This window comes from Electrophorus electricus, chromosome 8 (genome assembly GCF_013358815.1).
Source record: "Electrophorus electricus isolate fEleEle1 chromosome 8, fEleEle1.pri, whole genome shotgun sequence".
In the NCBI taxonomy this organism is placed as follows: Eukaryota; Metazoa; Chordata; class Actinopteri; order Gymnotiformes; family Gymnotidae; genus Electrophorus; species Electrophorus electricus.
The window spans coordinates 19,472,189-19,485,099 of NC_049542.1; the positions used below are offsets into that span (position 1 = coordinate 19,472,189).

General features: G+C 41.0%; 1 protein-coding gene across 1 annotated transcript; it reads left to right on the plus strand.

Annotated features, from left to right (window-relative positions):
- Positions 1 to 946: 946 nt before the first annotated feature.
- poc1bl (POC1 centriolar protein homolog B (Chlamydomonas), like) lies at positions 947 to 12,628 on the plus strand. The gene is made up of 11 exons (XM_027029981.2): positions 947 to 1,277; positions 3,245 to 3,676; positions 5,217 to 5,386; positions 6,021 to 6,210; positions 6,915 to 7,100; positions 7,520 to 7,637; positions 8,139 to 8,315; positions 9,114 to 9,245; positions 9,396 to 9,506; positions 10,504 to 10,656; positions 10,741 to 12,628. The coding sequence occupies exons 2-11, from the start codon at positions 3,279 to 3,281 to the stop codon at positions 10,867 to 10,869; spliced, it is 1,764 nt and encodes a 587-aa protein (XP_026885782.1). The 5' UTR covers positions 947 to 1,277; positions 3,245 to 3,278; the 3' UTR covers positions 10,870 to 12,628.
- Positions 12,629 to 12,911: the final 283 nt, after the last annotated feature.

The following is a 12,911-nucleotide window of genomic DNA, read 5'->3' on the forward strand; positions in this document are numbered from 1 at the left end:
CAGTGTAGATAAAACCACTGGCAACATAGCTTCAGGCCTTATATTGGTGTCAAGACCAAATACTACTGATGTTCACAGTGATAGATGAGAAAAAAAAACATACATGTTTTAATCAAAGAGCAAGGCAGTACAGTGTGAAGGCAACTGAGCCTTCTATTGTGCAGTCCTTCTTGGTCAACCTGCAATTCAAGTCCTCCCCTGTATAATAGTCCCTGCTTTGGCTGTTGTGTTTACTGAAAAATGTTTTACACAAAAGAGGGAGTGCACTACTTGTCAGAAGAGAATGGCCAGTTTCATGACAAAAACCGAAAAAAAAAAACCAAACCTCATATGTCCTAAGTAGGTTTTAATTATGCTATATCAAAGTAATTTCACAGGACATATAATAGATCTTTGATTTATTATCATATAATTTGAAATTTTGAAATGAGAAACATTTAGACTTGTTATTCCAGTTTGTCCCACCCTTAACACAGGGAGAGGTTGAAGTCAAATGGTTGACTCTGTCTTATGAAAAATATATTTACACCAGCAAGTCAACATCAAACTTTGCAACATAGCAACATTTTGTTTAGAGCTTGTGAAATAATCATAAAATGTCAATTTAAGTGCACACACCTCAGTGCAATAAGGTAACACAATGAATTTTTAAAAGTTGAGATTTAAGTTTTAACAACTAATACATACTGCTGTTGCTTCAGTAGCAGGATTAATGATTTAGTGAAACCTCTTGCTGTGTTCAGGAATTTATAGGTATTTAAGATAATATATTCGCGAGACATGTATGCGGGGCTATTTCTGTTTGCTTTACAGTTCCACAAAATATAAAATGCACTGCACACCAGAAGTGCAATACAGATCTTGTGTGTTAGAATACGTTTTGGAATTTATTATTATTATTTTTTTTTTACATTTGTTAATCTGCACGTAGACGTCATCTTCTTCGTGTCTTTTCGTTGTGGCATTTTTTTCGAGCCCAGCGAGCCTATAGAACCAAGTCGTGTTCACTGGAGGTTTTCATGCGTCAAGATGAAGCGATGAAAGGATCAGTCTGGCAAACTTTCCGTTGCAAATGCTAATGCAAAGTTTTATAATAAACAAATATCACAGTATTATCGCAGTTTATTCTGCTTGTTCCGGGTTGGTGTATTTGTCTGGCATAGCCCATACTCAGTAAAAGCCTGACAGTTGTGCATTCAGTCCAGCGGTCGTTACACCAACTCTTCAACATTGCTCTAGCTGCCTGCTTCTGGACGGGTACGGAATGCAGAGAGCAGGTACGACTGTTTTTAATGTTATGAAACAAGCGGTCTGATTGCGCTTTTTAGACTAGGCTGACACTCTGCCATAATGAAAGTATTCTATTTTACTAAAGTGTTCTTTCCACCTGTATGGTAGCGGTCTTCCAGAATGAAAACATTTTTCAAAAACTTTAAACAGGAAAAGCTAGCTAGCGAGATGCCAGATATCATAGCTAGGTTAGCTAGTTGTGTTGGAATTCGACATTCTGTCCTTCGTGGAGCATGATTTTTTACACTCCATGACCATGAAAGAGACAAGCAGCGTCACTCTATAATTATTCTTGTTTCTTTGTCAGATTACAGTCCTTCTTGCCTTCTCTGCTGCATTTAAACTGAGTGATTAGGTGACAACGTAGTACCTGAATGCTGTAGCTAGTTAGCCAAGTAGAAAGACACTTGGTTCCATTAATCGTACAAGTGAAGAACTGTGCAAATGAAAATACATGGATCAGACTAACTCTCCACATGGCAAGATAGATAGCCAGCTAATATTAAGTCGCTTTCTTCTCTAAGTTAGCTAAAGCTAAGTTGTGATTTGTACCGCTTGGCTCACTGCTAGTGGTAGGCAGACACTCGTACTCGGATTCTTTACTTAAGGATATAAACAAATAATCACCTCTGAAAAAATACCCATCTCTGGAAAAAAAAAGACATTTAATACTGACATCAGTACGAAATAAGTCTAGCAAGCCAAAAGTGTAGCTATGTGCCTCGCCGATGCCCAATGCATGTCTATAAGCGCTTCTGCACCGAGGTATTCAAAATAAAAGTCATGTTAACTTGACGTTTGTGGAATCCATTGTCAAGCAGATATAATGTATAGAGGGTTTATCAAATTTGTTGTCAGTGCTGCCAGTGTGTAAATGTCGAGTTCCAAACACCTGTCCAGAGCATACTGAGAGTGAACTGTGTTACATTTGGGCCTGGAAATCAATCATTTTTCAGCATTGTGTAATCACATAATTAATTGGAGAGTTTATCGACATATCTTAAGGCCTTAATATTATGTCTGAAATTTGTACTGACAGTGGCAGATCATTTAATGCTGCAGGTTTCTCTTAAATAATGATAGACAGATAGATAATGACCATCCCTTTGGGGAGCACTTTCACTTGGTAAGTAAATCCCCTGCTTGCTACGCCATGTCCGTTAATTCCTGTGGCATGTAATCCAGCTGTGAGAGCCCTCATAAATCTTGTAGAGGCAGCATTCACCTTGTTGAACAGAGAAATGAAGACAATGTGTGGATGCAACCATGGACCACCGTCTCCAGAAGTCTCTTTAAAAAAACCCCCAAACTTTCGTCTCTTCCTCTCTTTAGTGTTAGTTACTCCGCAGTGTTGCAGGAAACCTATATCACTATATTACAGTAGTTTACTGTGGCTAGGTCACACAGCCCTAACCTGTATTTGTAGACTTATCAGATATTTAAGAGTATAGTGACAGAGATTGAGGGATGGGATTAGCCTGTCACTGCTACCGTTTGTCCAAATCTCTGCCTGCTGAGATATTAATACAGTCCAATTATGTGATTACATTGCTGGAATCAGATGATGATGATGGGTCCTGTTCTGACCCAGGCACTCTGCCAGGTGTGTTGCACTACATCACTGTCTAGGATGGCTGCTTATTCGGACACCTCAGTAGGCAAAACTGCTTCAAGAAACAAATGGCGCTACCGAGGAACAAGTTTTTCCAGATGGGAGTTAAAAAACATAAATTCCTCTGTACCTGATTATGCTGGAGTCAACCTTGAGTTCTTTTTGTACTGTTTGTAAATTCTTAATTCATCTTTTTTTTTTCTTCGTAGCGCTGGCCTGATCACCTAATTTAAGTTGTGATCTGCTCACAGATTTAGCATTTAGCTCTGTGTGTATCATGTTCTTTGTTGTTCTGAGGGCACTTGTGTATTATTGACATTAAGATTTAACCCTGTGTCTTAGTTTGTGGGAGGACCAGACCTGTTTGACTGGCAAGATGGGTGTGCTGTCTGGGGAGATGAGGGTGCGCTGGTCAAAGAAGCTGGCTCTTCTGATTAAGGCCTGCTCCTTCCTCTGTGCCCTCTGGCTCTTCTACCTCCTTCTCTTCCGTACCTCCTCCATGGCCCCTACCAGAGATGGTGCTGTACGCAGCATTGTGGCCCGCCAGTTCTTGCCCCAGGCCGAAGAGGACAACGAGAGCCTCCTGCGCCCGGTTTACGTGAAGCCGCCAGCAGATCACAACTTACCAGGAGAGTGGGGGAAAGCTGCCAGGGTAAGCCTCACCTCAGAGGAGAAGAAACAGGAGCAGGACAGCATTGAACGCTATGCCATCAACATTTTCATCAGCGACAAGATATCCCTCCATCGGCACATTCAGGACAACAGGATGCATGAGTAAGTTCAGCTTCCCTCCACTGTCCAGCCATATCTCATAAACTACATCACAGAGCTGGGCCAATTTCCTAACTGTATACCTAAGGAAAATAGTTTTAAGAATTAGCTTGTGATTCTAAGAATGCATTTTCCAATGCTGTTTAATTAAAGCAGTGGGTTATATAATAAACCACATGGTATCATTAATGACCTCCGTGTCCTTTAGTCCTGCTTTCTGCATGAATGGTAAATATTCAGATTAATTAAGAAACGTTTTGTTGCACATTAACCACATTGTACAATTATTGTAATGGTTCATTCCATTGACATGGGTTGCCATAGCAATCCATGTAACCATGTTGCCCAGACTACCATGAGCTCAACAGCCATTTGAGAACTTAGCCCTTGTTTATCGCACTCTCAGAACATGCTGCAGTGATTCTCCACATGTGTGCTCTCTGTACACTCCCTCTGCCAGGCCCCCAGGGAGCAGCTCAGTCACTGTGTGGTTACGTTATGTGGCGTTCCATCTCCCCTCTTGCAGCAAGTTCTCTGTAATCAGACACAGACAAGTGTGCTAAAACGAGTCTTCACTTTCTGACCATGACTCATGGAAGGCCTGTCAGACCTTTAAGATTCACTCACTCATGTGGGTGATGAGGCATCTCTCTTTGCTAATGAGTCTCCCCTCATGCTAATGAAGAGGCTCTTTTATTATTTGATTACTCTCTAGAAGTGTGACAGGAACCAAGTGCATTTCTCCTTCACAGTCTAGACTGTGCTTGAGTTGCCTTATTTTAAAGATCTGTGCTGAGAGGTGTTTCTGCATCATCTGTGATTCTTGTTGGCTGCTGTGAAATATTTACACCCTCTTTCAGAAATGCTCCTCAGCAAGCCTGTGCTTGTCTCTAAGTCAGTCATAGCACCTGTTAATCTTCTGTTATGGGTTGTTTTCTGTCCTTGGTGTCTTTCATTTCTTGTGATGAGTGATCCTCAAAGAAAACCGTGTTAGTTGATATTCAGTGCTACTTGCTGAAAGTGAGGAGCCTCTGTCACTGTAGCCCATATAATGCTTTGGACAGATTCCAGTAGCAGCCCAAGAAGCACAAGCTGTCACTCTCTATTTAATAAAGGGTATTGCTGACTCTCTCCTTTGAGCACACTTCCAATGCACTCTCACGCACTTGCGGCTGTTCCCCAGACTCCTGTGAAAACAGCTTTGGCATGTGTAGGTGACATGCTAAGAGCCTTTGGGCTTTATCTGCCTCTATCGTTTCTTTCACAATCAGTACCCTGAGTTTTTAATGCAAAAGCTTTCTTTAATCCAATCCTCATAAAAAGAAATAGAAAAGAAGAGAAATCTGTCTCCTGTGTTCAGTTTGGCAGGCTTGGCTAGGATGCCTAACAGTATGTTAAATGCTTATTAATGCTAGCTTGCCTTTGCTCTTCAACACATGCCCTGTTTTTCATGGTCAGGTGCTCTAGTTTCTCTTATATTTTATGTTTGGTTAAAGTATGCCCTAAAGACTAATCACTTCTGTTTTCTATTGCTTTCTTCCAGATGTAAAAGCAAGAAGTACGATATCCGTCATCTTCCTACCACTTCAGTGATCATTGCCTTCTATAATGAGGCCTGGTCCACCCTGCTAAGAACCATCCACAGCGTGCTGGAGACCACGCCTGCTGTCTTAATGAAAGAGATCATACTAGTTGATGACTTCAGTGACAGAGGTGAGACCGACAGTGAATGTGATGTGTATGTATGTGTGGGAGGGAGGGAGAAGGAGAGACTCCTTTAGTCATACACCCTCTTGCTTATTTGAACGTTAATCTCCATTTTGATTTGGATCCTGTTTTCCTCTCAGACGTTACACTGCTGCTGTGAATTGAGTCTTAACTGACCTCTTAAGAAACCATTTCCTCTCCAGTGGCCTTCAGAGTCATTCTGAAGACACACTTCTCTTACTGGAAAACAAGAAAGCAGTTTTGCAATTACTGGGCATTTTTTTGCCTTCTTTGAAGCATGTATCTAGGAGTGTGTAATTATAGCTATATCATTCAAAAGGAATTGCTTGTTCTTAAGTGCATGAAATTAAGATGTCTTGTAGGTAAAAATTAAACTTAAATTTAAGTAGATGGTCAGTAGTACTGTGGTTCCCTTTAGGAGAAAGCACTAGCAGAATTGACAGCAACCACACAGTCACCTGTTCATGATGATGTTTTCTTCACCCTATTTGCTTCCAAATAACAGTTAACAAACAGCTAATGGATCAGGAGTTTGAGCAATGTGCAGGCCTGACCACTAAAACTTTGAGGTCTAGATTGAGATGCAGTGTCAGATTCTCTGTGTCTGTGGCAATGGCAGGCTACCTGAAGGCCCGGCTGGAGGAGTATATCAGCAACCTTGAACGGGTGCGTCTTATCCGCACCAATAGGAGAGAGGGCCTGGTCCGAGCCCGGCTCATTGGCGCCACCTTTGCCACAGGAGATGTGCTCACCTTCCTGGACTGCCACTGTGAGTGTGTGCCTGGCTGGATAGAGCCCCTCCTAGAGAGGTATGTTCATACAGTCTCATGGAGTACTTCTGCGCTGTTAAGGAGTTTGCCAGAACAAACGAACAGTGGTTAACTGACATGATCATTTTCACTAGTTTTAATGAGCCATGATTGGCTAAAATGTGCATGTAGAACAGAACATATGCAGTTGGAATCTGTCAGCTGCTACCATAATGAATCAGCACACAGCAGGGGCACTTTTCCCCCACTGCTCCCCCAGTGCTTATTTTTATGATCCTGAATCACTGGTGAAGGAATTTAGGAGAAATATGTAAAAGAAATGTTTTGAACTGGTTTGGACTGTTTTAAGTATTTTGCTAGTTAATGCTGCTGTAAATATTCACAGTTCTTGCAAAGTTCTACTAAACATAGCCACCAAAGGAATCAACTTCCTTCCTTCAGTCCCACTCCCTTTATCCCAGCAGTTCTACAAAGGCGCTCCCTCCAAAGCCTTGCATGTGTAATGCTCTGCCTGCCCTTTTATGTGCTGGATTTTGTAGTTTATGATTACAAGGCCGAGGGCAATCACACTTTTTTTTTTTTTTTTCCCTCAAAGCAATTAATCGTTGATCACTATTGGGATGTAAAGATGGTGTAGTCTCACCGTTTTAAAGTAAGTGACTTACAACTGCTGTAAGAAGCAGGATTCTGTTGGTTCTGTAATGTTCATCTTCTGTCCTGGTTGGCATATTTATTTTTTGCAGGATCTCACAGAATGAGAGTACTATCATATGCCCAGTGATTGACACCATTGACTGGAACACGTTCGAGTTTTACATGCAGACTGATGAGCCCATGGTTGGTGGCTTTGATTGGCGGCTCACTTTCCAGTGGCACTTGGTGCCTGAAGTGGATCGCAAGAGACGGAAATCCCGCACTGACCCCATTAGGTTGGTGTTTGATCAGCCTCTCCGAGAGCAGCTCCACTTTCCACTTTTCTTGGCAATCGAAGGAGCAGTTCTGAAAACCTAAGCCGATAGAGGGCAGGCAAGGGTCTCTGTCTTTGGCGCTTGGCAGATGTGTTTGAAATGCACAGTCATTATGTTACCATCCCTCTTAGTGAATGCAGTAAACACAGGCTTCAAAGGATGAATGAAAAGTGAATATTAATAATCCATGCTCGTAGACCTTGGTGGTGCAAACTCTTGCTGCTCGCAAATAGATTCATACTCAGCTCCTGAAACACTACAAGCTGCCAAGAGTCAGTGAGAGCAAACTAAGTAGCCCTTACCTGCTACAGAGTTGGCCAGGATGTGCTGATGGAAATCTCCAATGTTCTGCCAACGTTACACTCCTCCATCTTTCACAGATCTCCCACCATGGCAGGGGGCCTGTTTTCTGTGAGCAAGGCCTACTTTGAGTATCTTGGCACTTATGACATGGGCATGGAGGTCTGGGGAGGAGAGAATCTGGAGCTTTCTTTCAGGGTAATATTTTTCTCAGAGTTCTCTGTCTTCTAGTTTCACCTTTGCAGTTTTCCCTGGTGGGATGTATAATGGCCTCAGAGCTGCTCAAAATTAGATGCATCCTACATATTGGATTTTATTTATTTCTTCTGGTCTGTGGGTACAAATGAAGATTGATTGCATACCTCCAAGTAATTTTTTATGTATGTGGAAACAGAATACAGTACACTATCTTTAGGGGACTTAAGGAAATCTCCATGTATAATTGATGGACATTGGGTTACAAACAAAATGTTAGAAAAGGTTCATTTTATTATACCAACATACAAATGTAGTTACTGTCTCTCCTTTAAGGTTTCTCAAAGTAACTGTCAGAAAAATAGAATCTCAGTTACTGAAAGTTAATGATGTAGACTTTCTAAACTCATGCTTGCACTTGAAATTCTGTGTCATTGACTTTTGTGAAAATAGTGATGTATTGATTAAAAACACAAACTCATTTATCTGTAATTTGTTTTGCAGGTTTGGCAGTGTGGTGGCTCCCTGGAGATTCACCCATGTTCTCACGTGGGTCACGTCTTCCCTAAGAAGGCCCCATACGCCAGGCCAAACTTCCTGCAGAATACAGTCCGAGCTGCAGAGGTCTGGATGGACTCCTACAAGCATCACTTCTACAACCGCAACCCTCCTGCTCGGAAGGTACAGTTCTGGTCGTTTGCCATCTTATTTTTTGTGTTTTTGCCTGTGCTTAAAAAGTGCTGACGAAAGTAGGCCAAGCATGTGTTCAGTCTCCCTGGCCTTTGTTATGTTGACTAACATAAAATCTGCATGCAAGTGTGCATGCCTGAGCCTATATCACTCCATTAACATGGCTGCATTATTAAAGATAGGAAACTTTGATCAAGCAATACATTATTCCCTTGTGAGCAGGCAGAAAAACATGATGACAGATGATTGGCAGGATTGAACTTCCCGATTAGACTGTCATGATGCTAACAGAGAGGTCATTTTGGCCCTGCTTGAATCTGGATATGGAAGCTAGGTTCTTCAGTTACATCCTCCTGCAATGTAAACACCCCAACTTTACATTGTGATTGTTTTGGGTGTGGATACTCGAGGCAGGGTTGTCTTGGTCTATAACAGTAGGCTATGTTTAATATGCATTGGTGTCACGGTGTGGTGTTGGTCACTGGGGCCCCACATGTGGCCCAAATATTTGCTCTATTCCAGCCCCCAGCACACCTGAGCACACTTGGTATAGTTGCAGAGGGATCCAGGATATAACTGCAAGTCTGTCTGGAGCTCCTAGGGGACTGGAATGGGAAATGCAGAGTTAGGATATTAAAGGTTTTAATAGAAAACCATAACATCATCAGTTTCAAAGAAAATTCATTTCCTGCTTTGTTACTTGTTTTAGTAAATTTAAGTAAAATGAATGAATGCTGGCCTCTCTTGCTTCCGTGCTTTATGTAAGAGTAGGTGTATGCTGCCTCGTAGGAAACATACGGAGACATCTCAGAGAGGTTTCTCTTACGGGACAGGCTCAAGTGCAGGAGCTTTGACTGGTACCTGAAGAACATCTACCCTGACCTCCACGTGCCTGAGGACAGACCTGGTTGGCATGGAGCTGTAAGTGTGTCTAAAGCATCTGGGTATGACTGATGAATATCTTTGACATGCTGAGGTGAATATCTTTGACATGCTAGATTATACTTTTGTTTATGTTCTTCTATCTGCCCTTATTTTGGTCATTCTTCTCTGCCTTGGTGTGTGGGACAGGTGCATAGTCATGGGATCCCCTCTGAGTGTCTGGACTACAACGCCCCAGATCACAATCCCACAGGTGCTCACCTGTCCCTGTTCGGCTGCCATGGACAGGGTGGTAATCAGGTAATTAAACATCCGTGTCCCTTCCCGGTTATCTGCCTACCAGCCAATTCTTAGAAAGAGGGAAGAGGTTTTCTGTGAACATCAGAACTCTCACATCACTTGAGAACGGACATGAGATACATTTCAGTTTGCTCGTGCTACTTTGGCCAAAACTTGGTTTGTTTCATGTACCATAACACAAAGCAGGCTTTATTCATCTTGAAACAGGATTTCATGATGAAGCACTGTGTTTCTTTTACTGACTTGTCTGTATGGATATATATTTAACGGGGTGTGGCGTGTGGAAGAGTGTATATATCAAAACTGATATCACTGATTATTCATTGATGCTGTGTATAAGGTGTCTCTGCAGAAACAGCTTGTGTAAATCAATTTTTCCAGAAGCCCCTTAGCCATCTCTCCACAAAGACCGGCCTCTGCTTAAAAGACTTGTTAGGGTCCCTGAGCAGAATGGTCAGTGCTGACTGTGTAAATAGCTTAGTGCTTGACAGGAGCCCTCCTTTAACGTTATCTCTGTGTGGATGAGACATGGAGAGAGGGATGGGCCTTTGGTGATTTATTACTGCTTCATCAGTGAAGTGGCATGCCCTCTGCTGGTTCAGACCAGCTCACGCAGTCATATAAGTCAGAGCACTTCTGATTTGGTGCTTCTGGTTGAGGGCTTAATGTGTGCCATGTGTTCTAGAGGGTTGGGCTTATTCTGATGTGGCAGAGTAGCACGTGCGTTTGCATTTGAATGTGGCACCTGTGACAGAGTGGCCTTCAGAGCCACGTCTTACTATTAACCTTTATCATAATGGAGTTCTGCATGTGATGTTTATGAAGGGCAGAATACTTGCCTGCAGATTTTTAGTAACGACGAACTTCATCTCCAGTGTCGGCAGCATTGATATCCAGACATTGTGTGACATTAATGAAATGTTACATTACATTTTTGGACAAGACCATTAGGAATTTCTAAGGAATGTTTCTTCCTCTGTTTGTCCATTTCTCTTAGTATTTTGAGTACACGTCCAACAAGGAGATCCGTTTTAACTCCGTGACTGAGCTATGTGCTGAGGTTCCAGAGGGCCAAAACTACATAGGGATGAAGCATTGTCCTCGAGATGAAGAGCCAGTTCCCTCCAGCATTGTCTGGGAGTTCAGAGATGTGAGTGTCCCCTAAACCTAATTAGAGTCACTCTGGCTCCTCGTTTCCCTTGCCTAAACAGACGTGATTGTTCTTTCTTTTCAGGATGGAAGTATATATCACCCTCACACAGACACATGTATAACATCCTACCGCACATCACAAGGGAACACTGATGTGAAGATGATGAGATGTTCTACAGAAGACAAACATCAGCGATGGAATTTTGAATGACTTCAATTCCATGTGACTCTAATCCAAGTGCAATTAAAATGAAGATGGCTCTTTAGTCAAAGGGCAGAGAAAAAAAGACTTAGTGAAGGCCTCTAAAACACTGAAGTTGTCCTAAATTCGTTAACAGGTTTGGTTCATTCATTCTTAAAGTTTCACTTTATTTTTGTACCTTTTCTCTCTTTTTTTCTCTTTACACTTTCCAGACTACCTTAAAGGAGAGTTATTGAGAAGGACCAAAACTAGGTGCAGAAACTGAAAACAATGGTTGATTCGACAGCTATTACTCAATGGCAGAAATTGTATAAAACTGTACACTGTTTCCACTGAAATTGTGGATTGGAAAAAAATACATGATGGCCAAACCAGGCTGTAAACTGTGCCCTTACAAACAAAAGATGTTCGATTTGGAGTTCCATTTCCTGTGATTTATGTCTCTCTGCTTTGTATGTGATGTACATTATTGATAATAGTGAAAGACTTCTCCAGAATCTTTTTTTTTTTTGTTTGTTTGTTTTTTGCAGCAACATGGGAAGATATGGTGTATTGGAACAGGATTTGTGTTTATATGATTGCACTGCAGTTTTTATTAATTAATACTTCAGCAGCTTTGTGGGTTGCCACTAGTTGGTGAAACTATTGGGTTATCCTGTTTATAAAGGATTGTATTAAAAGTGATTCTTTCAGGGAGTGGTAAAAACCTTTTTGGATTGATATACTTTTTTACCCTTATTACAAATGGTTCTTTTAAAAAAAAGAAAAGAAAAAAAAGTGTTGACATTTGTGGCTGTAGATGTTTGATCAAAGACCTGGAAGATTGTTTTTATTTTTAAGATGGGTATATTTTGGCTAAGCACCACAAAAATGTTCTGTACCATTACGTTGTGTCTCCTTTATGTGATTTATGTTAAAAAAAAAACTACTAAAGTTGACTAGATAATGTTTCCTACCAGTTATGTTTCATTTTAAGGCTGCCCATAGAAACTACATGTTGATGTCCTTCAAATAGTATCAAACTGTGAGAACTGCTGTGCCTTTAATAACCACTTCTTCAGCAGATTCTTTCCTACCACCCCAGAGGTGAGCCCTTTTTCACTTGCTCACTCTGGTGAAAACTCCATATAGAAGTTAAAGAGAAGGACCTTTTGTCCTTGTGAATATATCAGGTTTACTACAGCTTCTGGTTTACTGCATCATTTTACTGGCCTTAGAGTAGAGCTGATCTGATCCAGGTCAAATCTAAAACCTCTTATTAATGAAGTTTAAAATGCAGTGGCCAAAGAAAATGTCACTTAATAGTGTTAAGAGAAGACCTGAAAATGGGCTTAAATACATGCATTTGAATTTCTGTGTAGTTCAAATGGAATATGTGTGTTGTGTGAAAGCCTTTGTTACTTGATTTGGCTACTTTCTGCATTAAATATTTTTTTTTTTCCCCTCTAGTCATGTATAACATTCCTCAAGTGTTAGCCAAAGGAGAACATTTTAACAGTTTGGAATACCATTTTGGCTTCTCTGTCTTTCACATGTTGAAATAACATACTGTAGATCAGTGTGCTATAAATAAAGTAGTTTCAGAAAACCTCATCAGATTTTCCAACGACAAATAGGAGGTGGAGCCCAGGACCAGTTTCTCCCCTGGTCTGCATCAGCATTCCATGGTCATCACAAAACCAACTGTGGTGTCAATAAATGTTCTTTGGAATTCATAAATATTTGGCATTTTTATGTTTAATAAACTCCAATGCTTTCTAAAGATGAATTTCCAGTGTCTGGCCATAGATGAACCATGATACAAAGGAACTATAATAGGACTATACAAATTGGTGTTTAAATGATTGATTAAGTGCATCAAATGGTATTTGTCTTCTGTTGTATGTGACTTATTTTTCAAGTTTGTCATTGTTCTATTTGAGTCAAAAAGGATGACATTTTAAATTTAGGAATCATAAACCCATATTCTGTGTTGTGCCTTTTTCTGCTGAAGTGCCATCTGGTGGTGGAGATTTACTTTTTGGGTGTGTTTCCCTTGTAAGATAACGTAA

Excerpts from the sequence above, each read along its gene's own strand:
- poc1bl (XM_027029981.2), top strand. The coding sequence starts at position 3,279 with ATGGGTGTGCTGTCTGGGGAGATGAGGGTGCGCTGGTCAAAGAAGCTG. Across the intron at positions 7,101-7,519 it reads TCCCGCACTGACCCCATTAG|ATCTCCCACCATGGCAGGGG; the intron begins GTTGGTGTTTGA and ends CATCTTTCACAG. Across the intron at positions 9,246-9,395 it reads GACCTGGTTGGCATGGAGCT|GTGCATAGTCATGGGATCCC; the intron begins GTAAGTGTGTCT and ends TGTGTGGGACAG.